Source organism: Miniopterus schreibersii (genome assembly GCF_964146895.1).
Source record: "Miniopterus schreibersii genome assembly, chromosome: 17".
In the NCBI taxonomy this organism is placed as follows: Eukaryota; Metazoa; Chordata; class Mammalia; order Chiroptera; family Miniopteridae; genus Miniopterus; species Miniopterus schreibersii.
Window position 1 is genome coordinate 8,392,725 of NC_138117.1, and position 14,813 is coordinate 8,407,537.

Below are 14,813 nucleotides of genomic sequence, written 5' to 3' on the forward strand. Positions count from 1 at the left end.
CTCCCGCGGCAGAGCGCGAGCTGCGCGGCCCGGAGCGGCGGCGGCGGCGCTCGAGACTCTGCCCCGCACGGCCGGGCGAGGGGAGAGCCGGCGCTCCGCCCCCGCGCCTTCCGCCCGCGCCCCGCGGCTCGCTCTCCTCTCCCCCCTCCCCTCTTCCTCCTTCCCAGGTCCCCCCCGGCCCTTTTCTCGCTCCGCGTCCATTCGTTTGTAAATTCCCGTCGCCCCCCCACCCCCATCGCTCCCCCACGCGCCCCTCCCCACTGTCACACTCTCTCTGCCCCCCTCTGTCTCCTCATTTGCCTGCTCATCTCCAAACGGGGATCCGCGGCTCCCGGAGGAGCCCAGCTCCCGGATCCCGCGCGCCCGGAGCACCTGGAGTCCGGCGGGCAGCGGCCCGAGCCTGGCCGGCGGCGGCGGCGGGAGAGGCGGGAGCCCGGAGAGCGGCAGCCGGCACCGCGGGCACCGCGGGAGCCCCGCGAGCAGCGGCCGCCGCCGAGATGTCCCGGCGAAAGCAGAGCAAACCCCGGCAGATCAAGCGTAAGTTTGCACGCGGGCCCGGGAGTTGGTGGGATTATTTCTGGGGCGGGGGGCGCGCGGGGCGGGAAAGGGAGGGAGACCCGGAGCCATCCGCTCCCAGTGTCCCGGATTTGTCAAACTTTGCCTGAGCCCCTGGAGGGACAAGTCGGTCGCAGGCAGACAGACAGACAGACAGCCCGAGCGCCGACCAAGAAAGAGGCTGCGACGCACATCCCGCGTCGTCGCGGCGCAGCCCTGGCGCGCCCGGGTGGCTGCGAATCGCGACCCCCGCCCGCGCCGGGCGCCGCAGCTTCTCGCCGAGCCTCCCGGGCGCCCGCTCGCCGGCCGAGGCTGAGCCTTATTCCCGCGGCTGCTGCCGCTGTGGTCGCGATTGGCGTGGTGCTCCTGTTGGGCACCGCTTTCAGCACCGAGGGTGAGAACTTAGTTGTCCCAAGAGCTGGCGGAGACCTGGGGCGAGGGAGGCAGGGTCTGGGGCGGCGGGGAGTCGGCGTCCGGCTCTCCCGATGCTGGGCGGTGCCAGAGCCACGCCAGAGCCGAAGCGAAACAAAAAGTAGGTGTAAAAGTTCGCGCCTCCGCGGCGGGCGGCCGGGCGCCTCCGCCCTGCGGCCCCGGGGCTCGCGGCGGGCGGGTCGCGCCCGGGCCACGGGCCCGCCCGGGGGTTGTCGCGGGGACGCTGGGCCGAGCGGGACGCGGTTTGCGCCCGGCCCGCGAGGCGCGCGGAGTGCTCCCTGGGGGGGCGCGCGCCCCTTCCCGGCGCCTAGGCTGTGAGTTCAAGGCCGCGGGCGCGCGGGGAGAGCGTGGCCCGCAGCCCCCGAACCCTCGGGCGACTTTTAGAGGACACGGCCGGGCGAGAGGCACCTGCCCAAAGCACACAGTCGCAGAGTTCAACTCCGTTAACTTTTCTTGTCTAGGGGACAGTTCCTCCCATGGTGTTTTGTTACCCTGCGGCATGTTTTCAACGCCTTGGCCGAAAAGGAGAAACGACCTTATTAGTTTATTTACTTATTTTTTTTTGCCAGCCTTGCGGTGTGTCTATTTCTTCCTCTTGTTTAAAGTCGGGCAACTAGTTGAAAACTGATTATCATGTAATTTTAATAAGTGTGTAATAGACACCCCCTCCCCATTATTAACCAAACTTACCCCACCCCCAAAAGTTGAAAATTCTCTTCGGTGTAGTTTAAAAATAAATCGTGTCCATCAACTTCTCCAGAGTGAAATGGGGTCCCTGGTATAGAAGGTTGCTACAGTTACATATTTAGATCTTTCTATTCGAGTACAATCCTTGCCTCTCAGACCTGACTCGAGCTTTTATTTAGTGGGTCTCTTCTTTCATACTTCGGTTTCTATTCTATGCAACTTGGGTTAAAGTAAGGACTGGACTTAACTTTTGGCTCAAAACAGTTTTAATTAAGTAGAGATACTGTTCTTGAAGACTTTCACTTTTCCAGAGGGATTATTCATGGTTTCAGCTAATTGCCTTTTACTTTTTAGTTCTAAATTGATCGTGTCCCTCCGTTTCAGTGTTGCATTTTTCTAGTACAAAACTGTGCGTTTTGCAAGATATGATTTATAAACATTAAATGCAAATGCTTTTTAGTTCAGGGCTGTCGTCTAGATTGTTAATAAATAATTAATATTAATTGATTGTATGGCGCAAAGACCATCTGATTCTACTTGGGAATACTTTGTTATCTTCTCAATTAGCTACATTAAATTTTTTTTCTATCCTTCTGTGTCCACCTCATATAATTGAAGATTAAAGTGTTGGAACTAATTGCTGATGCTACACTTGTGTTATAGGTCATAAAACATGTTAGTGGCTTATTTGAAACCTGTGATTTATTAACTATAAAAAAATGCTTGAAAGTTCTCTCATTTGAAAGTGATAAAATATATTTATATGTTTGTTCACAGTGATCCTTGCCTGCTGTTCTGTGCATACATATGTATTATTAAGGTACATGCATTTTGGACTTTCATTGGATTCACTTTGGGGTCACAGTGATAATCTATGCAAATGTGGACAGCCTACCCCCTTGCATTGTTAAGGAAAATGAAAAATTGAAGGTCTTTGAATTGTTGTATTAGAACAGTGCTAATAGCTGGTTTTTTGGAGGGGTAGTGATGGTGGAACAGTTAAATGTGGTTTGGCCAGCTGTAAAGTCATTTTGGTTGCAACCTATGGACATTTGTCTCCTTCCGCCTGTCCAGGCATAAGAGGCAGTTTTGCAGGTGGAGGAGTTTGTCTTCACACTCAAAGTCAGTACTATGACAGGTCTCGCCCTCCGAATTTAGTAGTTTAGAAGAAGCGCAGCTTTTAAAAAATGTTTAATATTATCAAAAATAACAGTTGCTTTTGCTATTCTGGATTCAATATAAGTTTGACAAATATAATAAAGAGATGCTTTTTGAAACAATAGCATTTCACGCAACTAATGAAACTGCATTTTCAACTTGGAAGTGTCCAGAATTTGAAAATAAACCTTTGGCACTGCTGATAACACATACCCAATTTAGAGCCACTGTGACAAGCAAAAGTCAGCTTACACTAGAAACTCTGAAGACAGTCAATTTAAAGGACAAAAAAGGTTGTTGGGCACAGTTTTTTTTTTTTTTTCTTTTACCGCGTACAGTTCCCTGCTATCTAAAATTGTGATTTATGCAGTATTTTAATATTTTGCTTATTCTTTCCCCTTGGGTGCTCTCCGGGCAGCGATAAAAAGGCGACGCTGAAAGAGCACCATTAATTTGCTATGATGACTGGCCAGATAAGGGGAGATAATGGGAAAGATAAGCGGAGAAGATATACCATCAGAAACCCGATTATTACCATTAAAATTCCAGCCCAGCAATCTGCAGAAGCCTGATAATTCCTTCTCCGTTTCCACCACTTTGGGTGATAAGGCAAAAAATAGTCACTCAGTGCTCCTTGATTAGACTGCCTGGATTTCCTGATAATACAGTGATAAATTATGTATTTTGCCCCCATGTTTTGTCCCAAAATTCAGATTTTTTTCCTACTCCAGGACTGTGTTGCCCGCCCTCCCCTCGGAAGCCCTCTCTCCTGGGCTGCGATTGCGATCCCGGCCTGATAAAAAGCCCTGATAGCGCGGGAGGTGTTTGGTGTGGGAGCCAGACCCGCTATCAGCCCATCTCCTCGCACAGCTGCTCGCTGTTGTTGTTTTTAGTCTTATCACCTCCTGCCAATATGCCAATAAATTGCCCAGATTGTTCTCCATTCTGGGGCCGCACTGCAAAATTTATGACAGAAATGATGATTTTTTTTTTTCCCCTTTTGCCAACGCATCTCTTTATGATGCGTGCACGTGCGGTGGGTGCCGCTCTGCTGTTTGCTTCCCCAGGCTGATGTCTCTGGTCATGTGCTGCCTGCCTGCCCTGTGGGTCCCCCAATTCCAGGCCCACTTCGGGGTAGGGGCCCTGGGTCCGGGAAAATCATTTTGTGAGGGTTTTTGTTTGTTGTTTGTTTGTCTTTTGCAAGTGCTACCTACTATTTAACGTAGAGGTTGAAAAGGGAGGGAAGAAACTCAACTATTTTATTTTCATGTAAAATTAAGAGGAGGCTCTCTTCATGCCATTCGAGTACAGTTTTCTGAAACTTTTAGATTGCTCGGTGCTTTCAAACATATAGAGCGCAAATGCTCGGTCTGGATCACATGCCAAATAATATGTAGCAAAGCAAAAAGGAAGGGTGAATGGAGAGGCAGAATTTTTTTTTTTTTTTTTTTGAAAAGTGAAGTAGGTGTTGGGAATTTAATATGCACTTGGAAAGTAAAATGTTTCCTGTTAAGAATAACCTTGTGAGCAGTCCTGCAGGGGTTAGTGCAGAAGTTGGAATCCACTCCTATTGAATAAATTACCTTTCTGGTCCTTGAAATGATCTGACAATTTCAGGCCGCATGCGAGTCCCTAACTTGCACAGTGGCGTTTTCATGTTTTATGTCACTTTCCTTAAGGAATAGGCAATATTAAATGTTTTATTTGTAACATGATTATGTTTTTAAAATGAGAATGTTGCATATTGAATTTATTTAATATTTGTCAGTGGGAAAATCTCTAGCTGGATCATCGTTAGAACCTGGAAACTATGGTTTTCCAAGTGGTTGTGGCTGTTTTTTATTGTTCTACTATAGGGCTTTTTTTGTGTTTCTTGTATTAATGTTCAATGTACAGTTTGGGGTTTAATTATCTACTGTATTGTCAATTAATATTATTTTTAGAAAGGGGTTTGTGAATACTGTGCACATTTGAAATCATCACCGTTTCACCTGCCAAATATTGACAGGTTTTTGCTTTGAAACAAATTACTCATTTCATGTGAATTTTAAGGATAATTAAATATAACATTAAAAAATGAGCCTTTCTCTTTGGCTTGTGATCTGTCTCATGATATGGATTTTATTTTCTACATTTTTGGCTGAGTAACATTTTGGAACACCTGTTTTTACACTGGCCATGAAATAAAGGGAAATACATTCTGTATAATAATTGTTTTTTATCAATAAAATAGGTAGATTGCTACCCATCGTAAGGTAAACAAGTTAATTAATTTATTTACAAATGTAAACTATATTAATGCATAGAATTTTTCTGGAAAATAATCTAGGAATAAATATTTAGCTGATTTTAAAAATGGGCAAATTTTAAGATGGCTAATGTAGGAATCCTGGTTTTTAGGAGTTAAAGAGAATATAAGAATGTGTACCTCTAAAAGATCATTAATCATGCAGTCAGTGTTTTTTTTCAAGCTCAATGGAATCAACAATAAAAATATGAATGCAGTAGCATTTCCATCCCTAGTTGCTATGACAGAGTTTAGGACCAAAACTTGGCGATATGACTTGGACTTAAAAGAGCAGCTCTGATGTTTTCCACCTCTGATGACTTTCCAGAGTGGTTCATTTGTAAAATTATGAAGTAAGGAAAACTATGAGGTTTAATATCAGATATCATAATGTTTTTTAAATGGACAAAGAAGTTTGAACTTTTCTATAAATTATAGTTAGCGATCTTATGAATAATATAATTTACCGATTCAATTACAGGGAGTGTGAGCATCTCAATTTCACATAAGAGATCAGAGTTTATTTTTTATATCACGTGGTTACCAGTAAGATCTTGTAAATTGAAATTTTACTTCTGGAGCTGTTTAAATAGAGAAAATATATGATGTGATTTGTTAAATATTGTTTAAGTCGGTGCTATTAAATTGTAAAAGAAAACAATGCAGTTAGATTATTTGCTTCTGAGTTTTACGTTCTGCTAATTTAAAATTTATTATATATTTAAAGGTTAATGAAAAGATTTATAAGTCAATTTGTTCTGGGTAATTGGGGGTGTGAGTTAAGATATTCATTGATTATATAGCCTATATCTGTATTTATGTTTTGACTACATATATGTATAAATTAAGTTAACTTAGTGTTGCAGTTAAGGTAACTCAGTTCTCCTGTTCATGGCCTATTCAAAGGCCTCTCATCCATGTCATTTCTGCTGTTTGAGGACTATTTAAGGATTAATTGGGTCTTCCTTCGCATGATAAAAACAAAAAGTGAAACTCTAAGACTCCCATTTTGATATTAGTTTTTGTCACTGGAAAAAGTTTTGAGAAAACAAGATTGAAGCTAATCTGCTTGCTAAAATGAGATATTTGAGACTAGATGTCTGGATTTCGAACACTGATATTTTTGCTCTTCCCCGTGGCCAAGGCGATCAAGAGTGGACCTATTTGCATTTTAGTCCCTACCCCACTTCTCAACATGTAACTTTTGCTGAAAAGGTATTAAATGAATAAATTAATTATACTCATTCTAAATTATTTATTTTTACGTTTGATAAAGCACCTTCCCAAATGTACTTTCCTTTAAAATACCATATATTCATGTTTTAAATAAAGTGATACTCGTTAGAGAAAGTTTTTTGATGTTTGGCTGAATTGTGTGAAGAATCTAAAATTAGGTTAACTTAGGAATATAATATACTTTTCAAGAATACTTTTCTTTTTTTAATGCAGTCTTTGTTCACTGCAAAGTATGAGCGACTCTGCTAACTTTGGAGCCCCGATGCTCCAAATCATGTTCCCTTGGAGTTTTTGTTACTTCCCTAATTCCAAAGGACTGGTAGGACATTTCCCCAGCACACAGCAGGTATTTCTGAAACCCTGTCTAATTCAGCGCCTGCCACCGTGTAAAATTCATCCCCTCACCAGATGAATAGCAAAAGTTCCTTACTTCAGTCACCAGAGAATGTGTTTCCTCCATAGACAAAGGGGTAAGTATGGATCATTCAGTAAGGTTATATTTTTAAAAGCTGAAAGGCAATTAAATTAATAAGCTCAGGCATGGCAATATTTTGCCTTCTAGAAAGAACTATCTCTTTAAAGGTATTAGCATAAAGATAGCACATTTGTTTATTATGCTTCCAAATCAGCTGCTAGTATCTCTGCCACAGGTAACAATTGACTTTTCAGGCTTCAAGTTAATAGCCTTGTCTCTTGCTTGTAGAGATCAATATTAGTATTAATTAATCACCATTATCGGCACTAGGATCTGGTTCTATTTGTTGTTACATCAGCAAAATATCAATATAGAAAGTGGACTCTCTGATCGTCATGGCAACTTCATCTCTTGGGTCAAAGAAAGTTTATCTTATCTGTGCATAGGAGAGTGGCAAACTGTTTAGGGATCTAGTTTGAACTCTAAGAACATTGATTTAGTTTTTGTTTGCGAATAGAGGCTGAATTCCAATCACAAGGGATAGGTAAGATTTAAATATTAATGCCGAGAGGCTTGTCTGAGAGGGTGTCATACCAGACTGTCAGACTGTCTTTTTGAGATGACAGAAAGGTAGAGAAGAATTGTCTAGTCAGAATTATTTAAAGCCTTAGTAATTTATACTTTTGTCAACTACTTCTAAAAAGGAATATATGATAATTACTAGGAAGAATTGGCTTTGGTCAGGATTTCAGATGTTAAAATAAGAGGCTATCATTTTTTTTCTCTTTCATCTCTTCTTTCCTGGTCCGATATTATAATATCCACTATTTTAAAAAAGTACTTTTGAGGACTAGTTTTGCCTTAGGTTGGCTGTGAGATAACTAGTCTCATGTCTGAGGCCAGAGAGATTTGCTACAGATATCCAGGTCCGAGGGAGACATTTTTATGGGAATAATTTAATATTAACACATATTCATTGCTGATAAATGAAATCCTAAAGCAATGCACTGAAAGGATAGATATCTTTGGAGAATATTTGCAAAGATAATAAAAGATCATAAGTTGCTGAAGCCAGGAAACAAAAGACATGCTAATTTGTTGGTGTTCCTGAGAGAATAGTGATCACTTAAAATTATCATTTTTTTTTTTCTAAATCATATCATTGGGAATTCATCTTACTCTTTTTTAAAAGTTACGCTAAAGAGTAAAAACTGGATTTAGAAATGGTGCCCGCAATACCGTTAGTGTTGTGGGCATTAAATAAACGTAACCATGTTTGTATATGGGAAAACTGTCTATGTATCTCATGATTTTAGAGACTTTAAAAATGAATGGCGAGTGCCTGGTAGCTATAACCAAGACCATATAATTAATTACTTATTCATTCCAGGCAGTGTCCAAGCAATAGCTGAAAGTAAACTCTGTATTTTGTCTGCAAGGCAATGCTAGTTATTATTTAATATTTTGGTAATATTCCCACAGGTGTAAAACAGGGACTATTTTGTTAGAGGCACTAGTATAATATTTAGTATTAAATAGACCTTCATTTCATCTGAGCATCTGCTACTGACAGCTTAGTGTTATTTATTTGTGAAAATAAATAAATATTTGAATTGCTAGAAGTTGTTGAATGGTGTTAGTTTGATGTTTTCTCATATGTGATTTGGCTTTTGTGAATGTCAAATTTATCACAAACAACTGTCACAAGTATATAATTGATATAATAGCTTATATATAGGCTACCACAAATATATATGATTTTAATAGGTTTTCTGCAGGCTATTAAAAAGCTAATTTAAAATTTTTGCTTACATTTTAAAATGCATTGAAAATTGTATTTAAATGGACATTTATTGAAGATACATTTAATGTTCTTTTTCAGCTGATTTTTTTCTTTGATAAATTCTTTTGAAGCTATGAATTACTCTAATCTACATTTGGAAAACTTTGGTGAACATCTGGAAAACTTTGGTGAGCATCTCTTATTGAGACAATGAAGGAGAATTTTCAACCAATTGACATCTATATACCTATATATTCAACGTCATACGTGGAAGATTTCTTTTAAGCGAGTTATTTCACATAGATTTTTCAGCCATAGGCTCTAAAAGTCTTTCACTTATTACAAAATTTTCAAGAGTCTTTAAACTTGAATAGAGGGAAGAATTAATTGCAAAGTTTAGAGGTAGAGGCAAATACCTGTCCTTCATTGCCTGTTTATCTGGAACTTTAAATTTTCCTGTTAGCTGTTTTTTTGGGATAGTCAGGATGAAGTACTCCATAAGAAAGGCTTGAATTTGCTTTGCTGAGGTGTACTCTGAAATTATTGCATGCCTGCAATGAACCAAGGATCAGAAGATTAAAAATAGTGAATTGACAAGTCTTCAAATGCAGTTGAAGACCAGATTTCTTAAGTTTATTGAAAAAAGTAGCGAAAAAATCACATATTATTAAGTGGTTTTAAAAATAATTTTTTAAAAAGAGCAAACAATGATTAAATACACTCAATATTTTCCATTTCTCTCTTGCTTACAACATTTACCTAATTTGGGAGAGTGGTTTTGAAGATGATCAGACAATTCAATTAAAAGACTTGATTATAATTTAATGATAACAATTTTTTTCATTTTAACATATTTGGTATCCAAAAACATTTTTAAATGGATTTTTAAAAATTTCTTACAATAGTGTAAAAGGAAAAGCAATTTTTTATATCACAGGTAAAAAGCCGTGTATTGGAAGCCTTGTTGCTTATTTTGTGTGCTGAGAAGTTCAAAGGTATTTGTTTTTTTAATAAAACCCTGAATTCAGTGGGAATGTTTTGGAATGATATACAAATTGTTTTTGTACTTTATCAGTGTGTACAAATTATTTACATGGTGTGCATTTTCATTCATATCAAAATATACCTCTGTAATGCCCTGTGATATTTTATAGCCCATACTATTATAATTAAGGTATTTATTTATGTGAATAAATTGTGGATGAATTTTATGCTGCTTGTAGAAGCCTTTCAAAATATATCTAAGTGAAGATTTTAATGAGAGATGGATGACATGTTTATAACATTTCCTTTTAATAGGAATCTTATATTCATAATGAAAGTTGTTGTTTTGGTTTTAAGAAAAATCTAAAAATTTAACCAATTGTTCCCTGAAGAAAAAAGACTAAGTTAAGCAAGTAGACAGCTACTTATGCTAACGGAGAGTAGCCACAAAACCTATGTATTTTTTACTCTTCTTTTGTTTAAAAATTATGTGACATATTTGCTTTGAGTTTAAAAAAAATTAAATCCATAATTTTTGTCACAGTTGTCTCCTTGCCACACAAGTTTTACATGTAGGAGTATATTCTGTATATCATTGGAGCAGTGGACCAGTTAAAATGCATTTGCCAACAGCATTCATAGTTTAAACATTTTTTTCTTCCCTTCAAGACCCTAGTCAATCCTAATTGATAAAAAGGCTTTTAATTTTCTGAGTTATTTTTATTTATTTGGGATAAAACTGTCTCAATTTGTACTGTGCACATTTATCAATTAGGTCTTCTTTCTCTTCTTGAAGTGACACTCTGAAATTCTCATTTGGATAACCTTTCTGCCTACATTGACATAAATCACTAATGGCGTTTGACTTGTCCCTAAGTCCTCTTGCATATTTTGAATTTATTGGGTCTCCCACAGCCAAGAACAGACTCAGTGTGCAGGGAAGACTGACCAACATGGGGCCTGTGCAAATCTGAAATATTCAGGAGTTCATTTGCAAATATATTAGGTAGCTGCTAAAAATATCAGCCCACTTCTTAACAATGTGCATCTTGGACAAACAGGCGCATATTTTGTCATCAAGTTGCTTAAGCTTCTGAAGTCAGGGCTACAACTGGGTCAGATGATAAGATGAGCACAACAGAGAGACGGAGAGCGCGTCTGATAAAACCTGATTGATTGATGTCTGGCTTTCCCACCATCACAGGCAGTTGACAGTTAGTTTGGGATCAGATGATTTGGCTTTTGCGATAGAAGATGGGGCCTGGTAGGCAAGCCTGAAGGACAAAAAGGTCGGTTTCTGTGCAGAGTCAAGTAAAGCCGTGCTCCCGCAAGGTGGGACATTATTAATATTTCATTCCTTCTCTTTTAGGTCCAAGCCCTAACATTCAATAGTCACTCAAAGGCATGAAGAGTCAGTCTACAAACAGAAATGTGTGGCTATCTCACTGTTTTATTAACTGTTCTTACATCATTTATGTCACAGAAAGCATGTTTATTTAATAACTATGCGGTATTTTATATGATCCCTTGCAATATATAATGACTTCTGCATATTTTATGGTTATCTTGTAATGTAAAGATAATCATAGCACGTAAACTGGCCAAACTTAGTGTTTAAAAATTACTTTTTATGGAGAAATAGAAATTAACCTAGAATTTCAGCTTTAGGTATTTGGGTATTACAGATTAGGAGAAGCTTCAGTCAAAAGTGAAAAAATATCCTAGTACACAGTTTAGATATGTCAGAATTTGGGGACACCTTGGTTGGCACAATGGGAGAGCTTTATTTTTATATAGGTCTGTGATTAGTGAGTAGTTGTGCTGTAACTTGATGAACTTTAATCTTTCTGGTGTTAATAGAATGTTTCTTTGTATTTTAAACATGGGAAATACCAAATTCTTGACACATTAAAATTATCTTTAAAATATTTGAGTAAGGTAGTTTATATGCTAGCATAGAACAACACTGTAGATCACTTTTGAGTTTGAACATAATAGGATAACTATTCTTAGAAGAAAGAAGAGAGGAAGGGGTGGGGGGGGAGGAATCCAGAATAGTCACCTTTAGAATAAAATGTTTTCCAGTGTTAGCCATGAAAATTCGTACAACTCCTACAGTATTGGAATATGGACAGCTTAGATTTGAATTTAGATTTAGGGCAGTTTGCTCCTCTCTAGAAATCCTTTGGGATGTATCATTATTCTCTGAGTTTTAGGGTCAGATCTCCAAAGGACAGTTGGGTCTTAGCTAATACCGAGGGCTTAGTATCAGCAGGATGACTTCTGCAAGGTGCTGTATTTCTGATAGTATAAGTGGAATAGTGTATGAGAGCACTTGCTCCAAAACGTGAAATGTGCTCACAACAAGTGATCAGGAAGGGGGGCTGGTAGTCATTTCAGCAGTGATTGGTAAAACTTCCAGGAAAGGTGCCATCAGAAAATGACCTATTCTCTTCTGCATACATTTATATGGAACAAAGCTATTTCTCTATCATCTATCTATCATCATCTATCATCTATCTATCTATATCATCTGTCAATCTACCTAATCTATCTAAGGAATAAGGAAGCGTCATTATAAGTATAATTATAAAAGATCTTTCAGACCAGTGAAGCACTTTAGTGATCCTGCTCTGATGTGCACCTTTGGGATGGGAGTCCAGTAGTACTATGTACTGTGGTAGCTAATCATGGTCAGCACTTTTGCTATATTAAGGAAAAGAGAAAACAAGTGATTCTTTTGCACAATTGCCATGTAAATCTGATCCATTTCTCAGTTATTCAGCAAAGCTGATGTTTTATTTGGATTTGGTATAATCGTTGTCAAGTGCAAATTGCTTTGATAGTACTTAGAGGTCTTTTTTGAGGAACTATGAGCAACTCTCTGAAGTTAACTTGCGACTCTGTACACACATCCGCACAGGCACACACACACTCTCTACTATAGATTATTTAATATTTCCTTCTCAATTCATTTTTCCTTTAGTATTTTTTTCTTGTTTCTTTGCTTCTGTTATCCCATGTGGTTTTGAACCAATTACTTGTTTTGCATATGGGTAAGCAGCTTCTGAAAAATATCTAATTATACATTGAGGAAAATTAGAGCTGACAAATGAAAACAATGTCAGATTATCAAAATAATTCAGACCAGCAGCCCGTATACGTGGCAAGTAACAGTTGGTTATGTGGCCAGCTAGACTGCAGTTTCTTGACTGGTATCCTGGCCTTGGAAATCCCATTGGAGGAAGAGCGTACGTTTGCGATGGAGTAACTGACCTGATGAGTCTAACATTCACTTTCATGTTTTTTTCACTCTTGGTTTGGAAGTTTCCATTTTGAAGAGAATAGAAGAATATAGGCTTCAGGTCTGGGATGATACTAAGAAAGAGCTTTGGGGATTTGTTTTTACTAAACTGGTTAATACCAGTGTTCCTTATGTTGAGAAATAATCTCTCAGGTGTTCCTAAAGGTGAAACATGTTGACGGCTCATTGCTCTTATTATTTTAAGAAAGAAAAATTAGCTGTTGCATATCGAATAGGAACTTTTAGCCTGGGATTGATTCATAGGCTTTGGAGGGCTTTGGAGTATCCAGTCATTTTATCAAAATTTGGTGTATTCAAAAATTTTTCTAGGAATAACTTTTCATGAGATACTCCGTGGGCTTCATGGTCCCATCAAAAGTTTACGACCACTTTAAAAGAATTCCTGAATTAGGTGTCTACATGATCACATATTACATTTAAAACATTACCATATAAAATAGGAACAGTTTTATTTTTCTTCGTCAAATGATTTGTTCAAAAAACACAAAGTCAAATCCTATCACCCTGCTCCTTTGAATCCTCCAGTGCATGTCCTTCCAAATTAATACCTGAACTTTATTGTCTGTTCCTTGCCTTCCTGTCTGACCCGGTCACCAGTTACACCATTGTGTTGTGCGGCGTCTCTTCCCAGTCTGTGCCTGGCTGGACCCTATAAGCCACCGTGGTCAATCCTCTTGTGTTCCTTGAACATGCTGAGCCCTCCCCTACCTCCCCGGCTTTCCTCGCTATGGCTTCTGCTTTTTCACGACCCATTTCATGTGCCACCTCTTCCGAGAAGCCTCCGTTAGGCCCCTATTTGGAGTTTTCTTTCCCCTGACATGCCCCAGTTTGTTCTCTACCCCGTTACTCTATTTTATTTTTATTACACTGATATTTATCTGAAATGCAATTATTTATTTGTCAGTATGTTTGCCTGTTCGTTAGATGATTTCTCACTAGACTGTAAGCTCAATAACAGGTCCTGGCCCTGTTATTTTTGCACCATCAGTCACTGGAAGAGTACCTGGCACCTAGAAAACACTCAAAGAATGTTAGCTGGATAAGTGAATGAACAATTTTTCAAAATGGACATCATTTCCTGTGGTATATCTTTTAACAGAGTTGGTTTTGCCATTTTCCTCCCAAGGGAAAAAAAAAAGTTAGCTGCATGCCTTAAATTTAAATTAAATTAACTCCTATTTCTTCATTCAATGGCCATTAAAACAAACATATAGTAAGTACCAGTTGTGTGTACCATGTTAAGCCATGGGGAGGGGAACATATGAAATTAACAAATTCTGGTCTCGCCCCTCAGGTGGCACCTGGGATGGTGACCGAGAAGGCACAATTACTGTACACTATGATGTATTCATGACAGATGGAGGCATAAAGTGACGTGGGCACTAGGATGCCTGGGTGAGGAGGGATAGGCCTCTAGGATAAGATTTTACTTAGGCTGGGTCTTGAAGGATGAGTAGGAGATCCATTCAGGACAGAGGGAATTGCATCCTGGCAGAATCAACAGCTTGACCAAGAGTAGAAAGACATCAGTGAGCATGGCATTTTCAAGGGCCACGGACAAGGGTGACAGAGAATGCAGCTGGGAGCTGATTTGGGCCCAGAGTTTTAAAGAGCCTTCTGCGCCATGTTAAAGAACTTGAACTCATTTTTTAGGTAATTGACAGTCATTGCAGATTTGATAAAAAAAAAAAAAAGATCCTGATTAGTGTATTTTGAATGTGCTTGATAATTACACGGCCTTACCAAATTACAATTTAGTAATAAGAAGACAAGAAGCTTGTGAATGGACAGTGGGTTTTAGTCAACTTTCATTTGTTAAATTTAACAATTATTGTTATCTTGCATTCAACCTTAGACCTCTGAGCCACCCTCTAACTTTTAGATGTGATTTTAATAACGACACTGTAGCTGATGGCTTAAAAAATCACTCCGCGTCCTCAGTAGTTTCATA

General features: G+C 39.2%; 1 protein-coding gene across 1 annotated transcript in view; it reads left to right on the forward strand.

The window, feature by feature from the left end:
• The first annotated feature begins 244 nt into the window (after positions 1-244).
• ZFPM2 (zinc finger protein, FOG family member 2) overlaps positions 245-14,813 on the forward strand; it is a 365,534-nt gene continuing 350,965 nt past the window's right edge. The window contains exon 1 of the mRNA XM_081116257.1: positions 245-537. Coding sequence (XP_080972383.1) covers positions 498-537 — 40 coding nt within the window. The 5' untranslated portion in view covers positions 245-497. The remainder of the gene's footprint in view (positions 538-14,813) is intronic.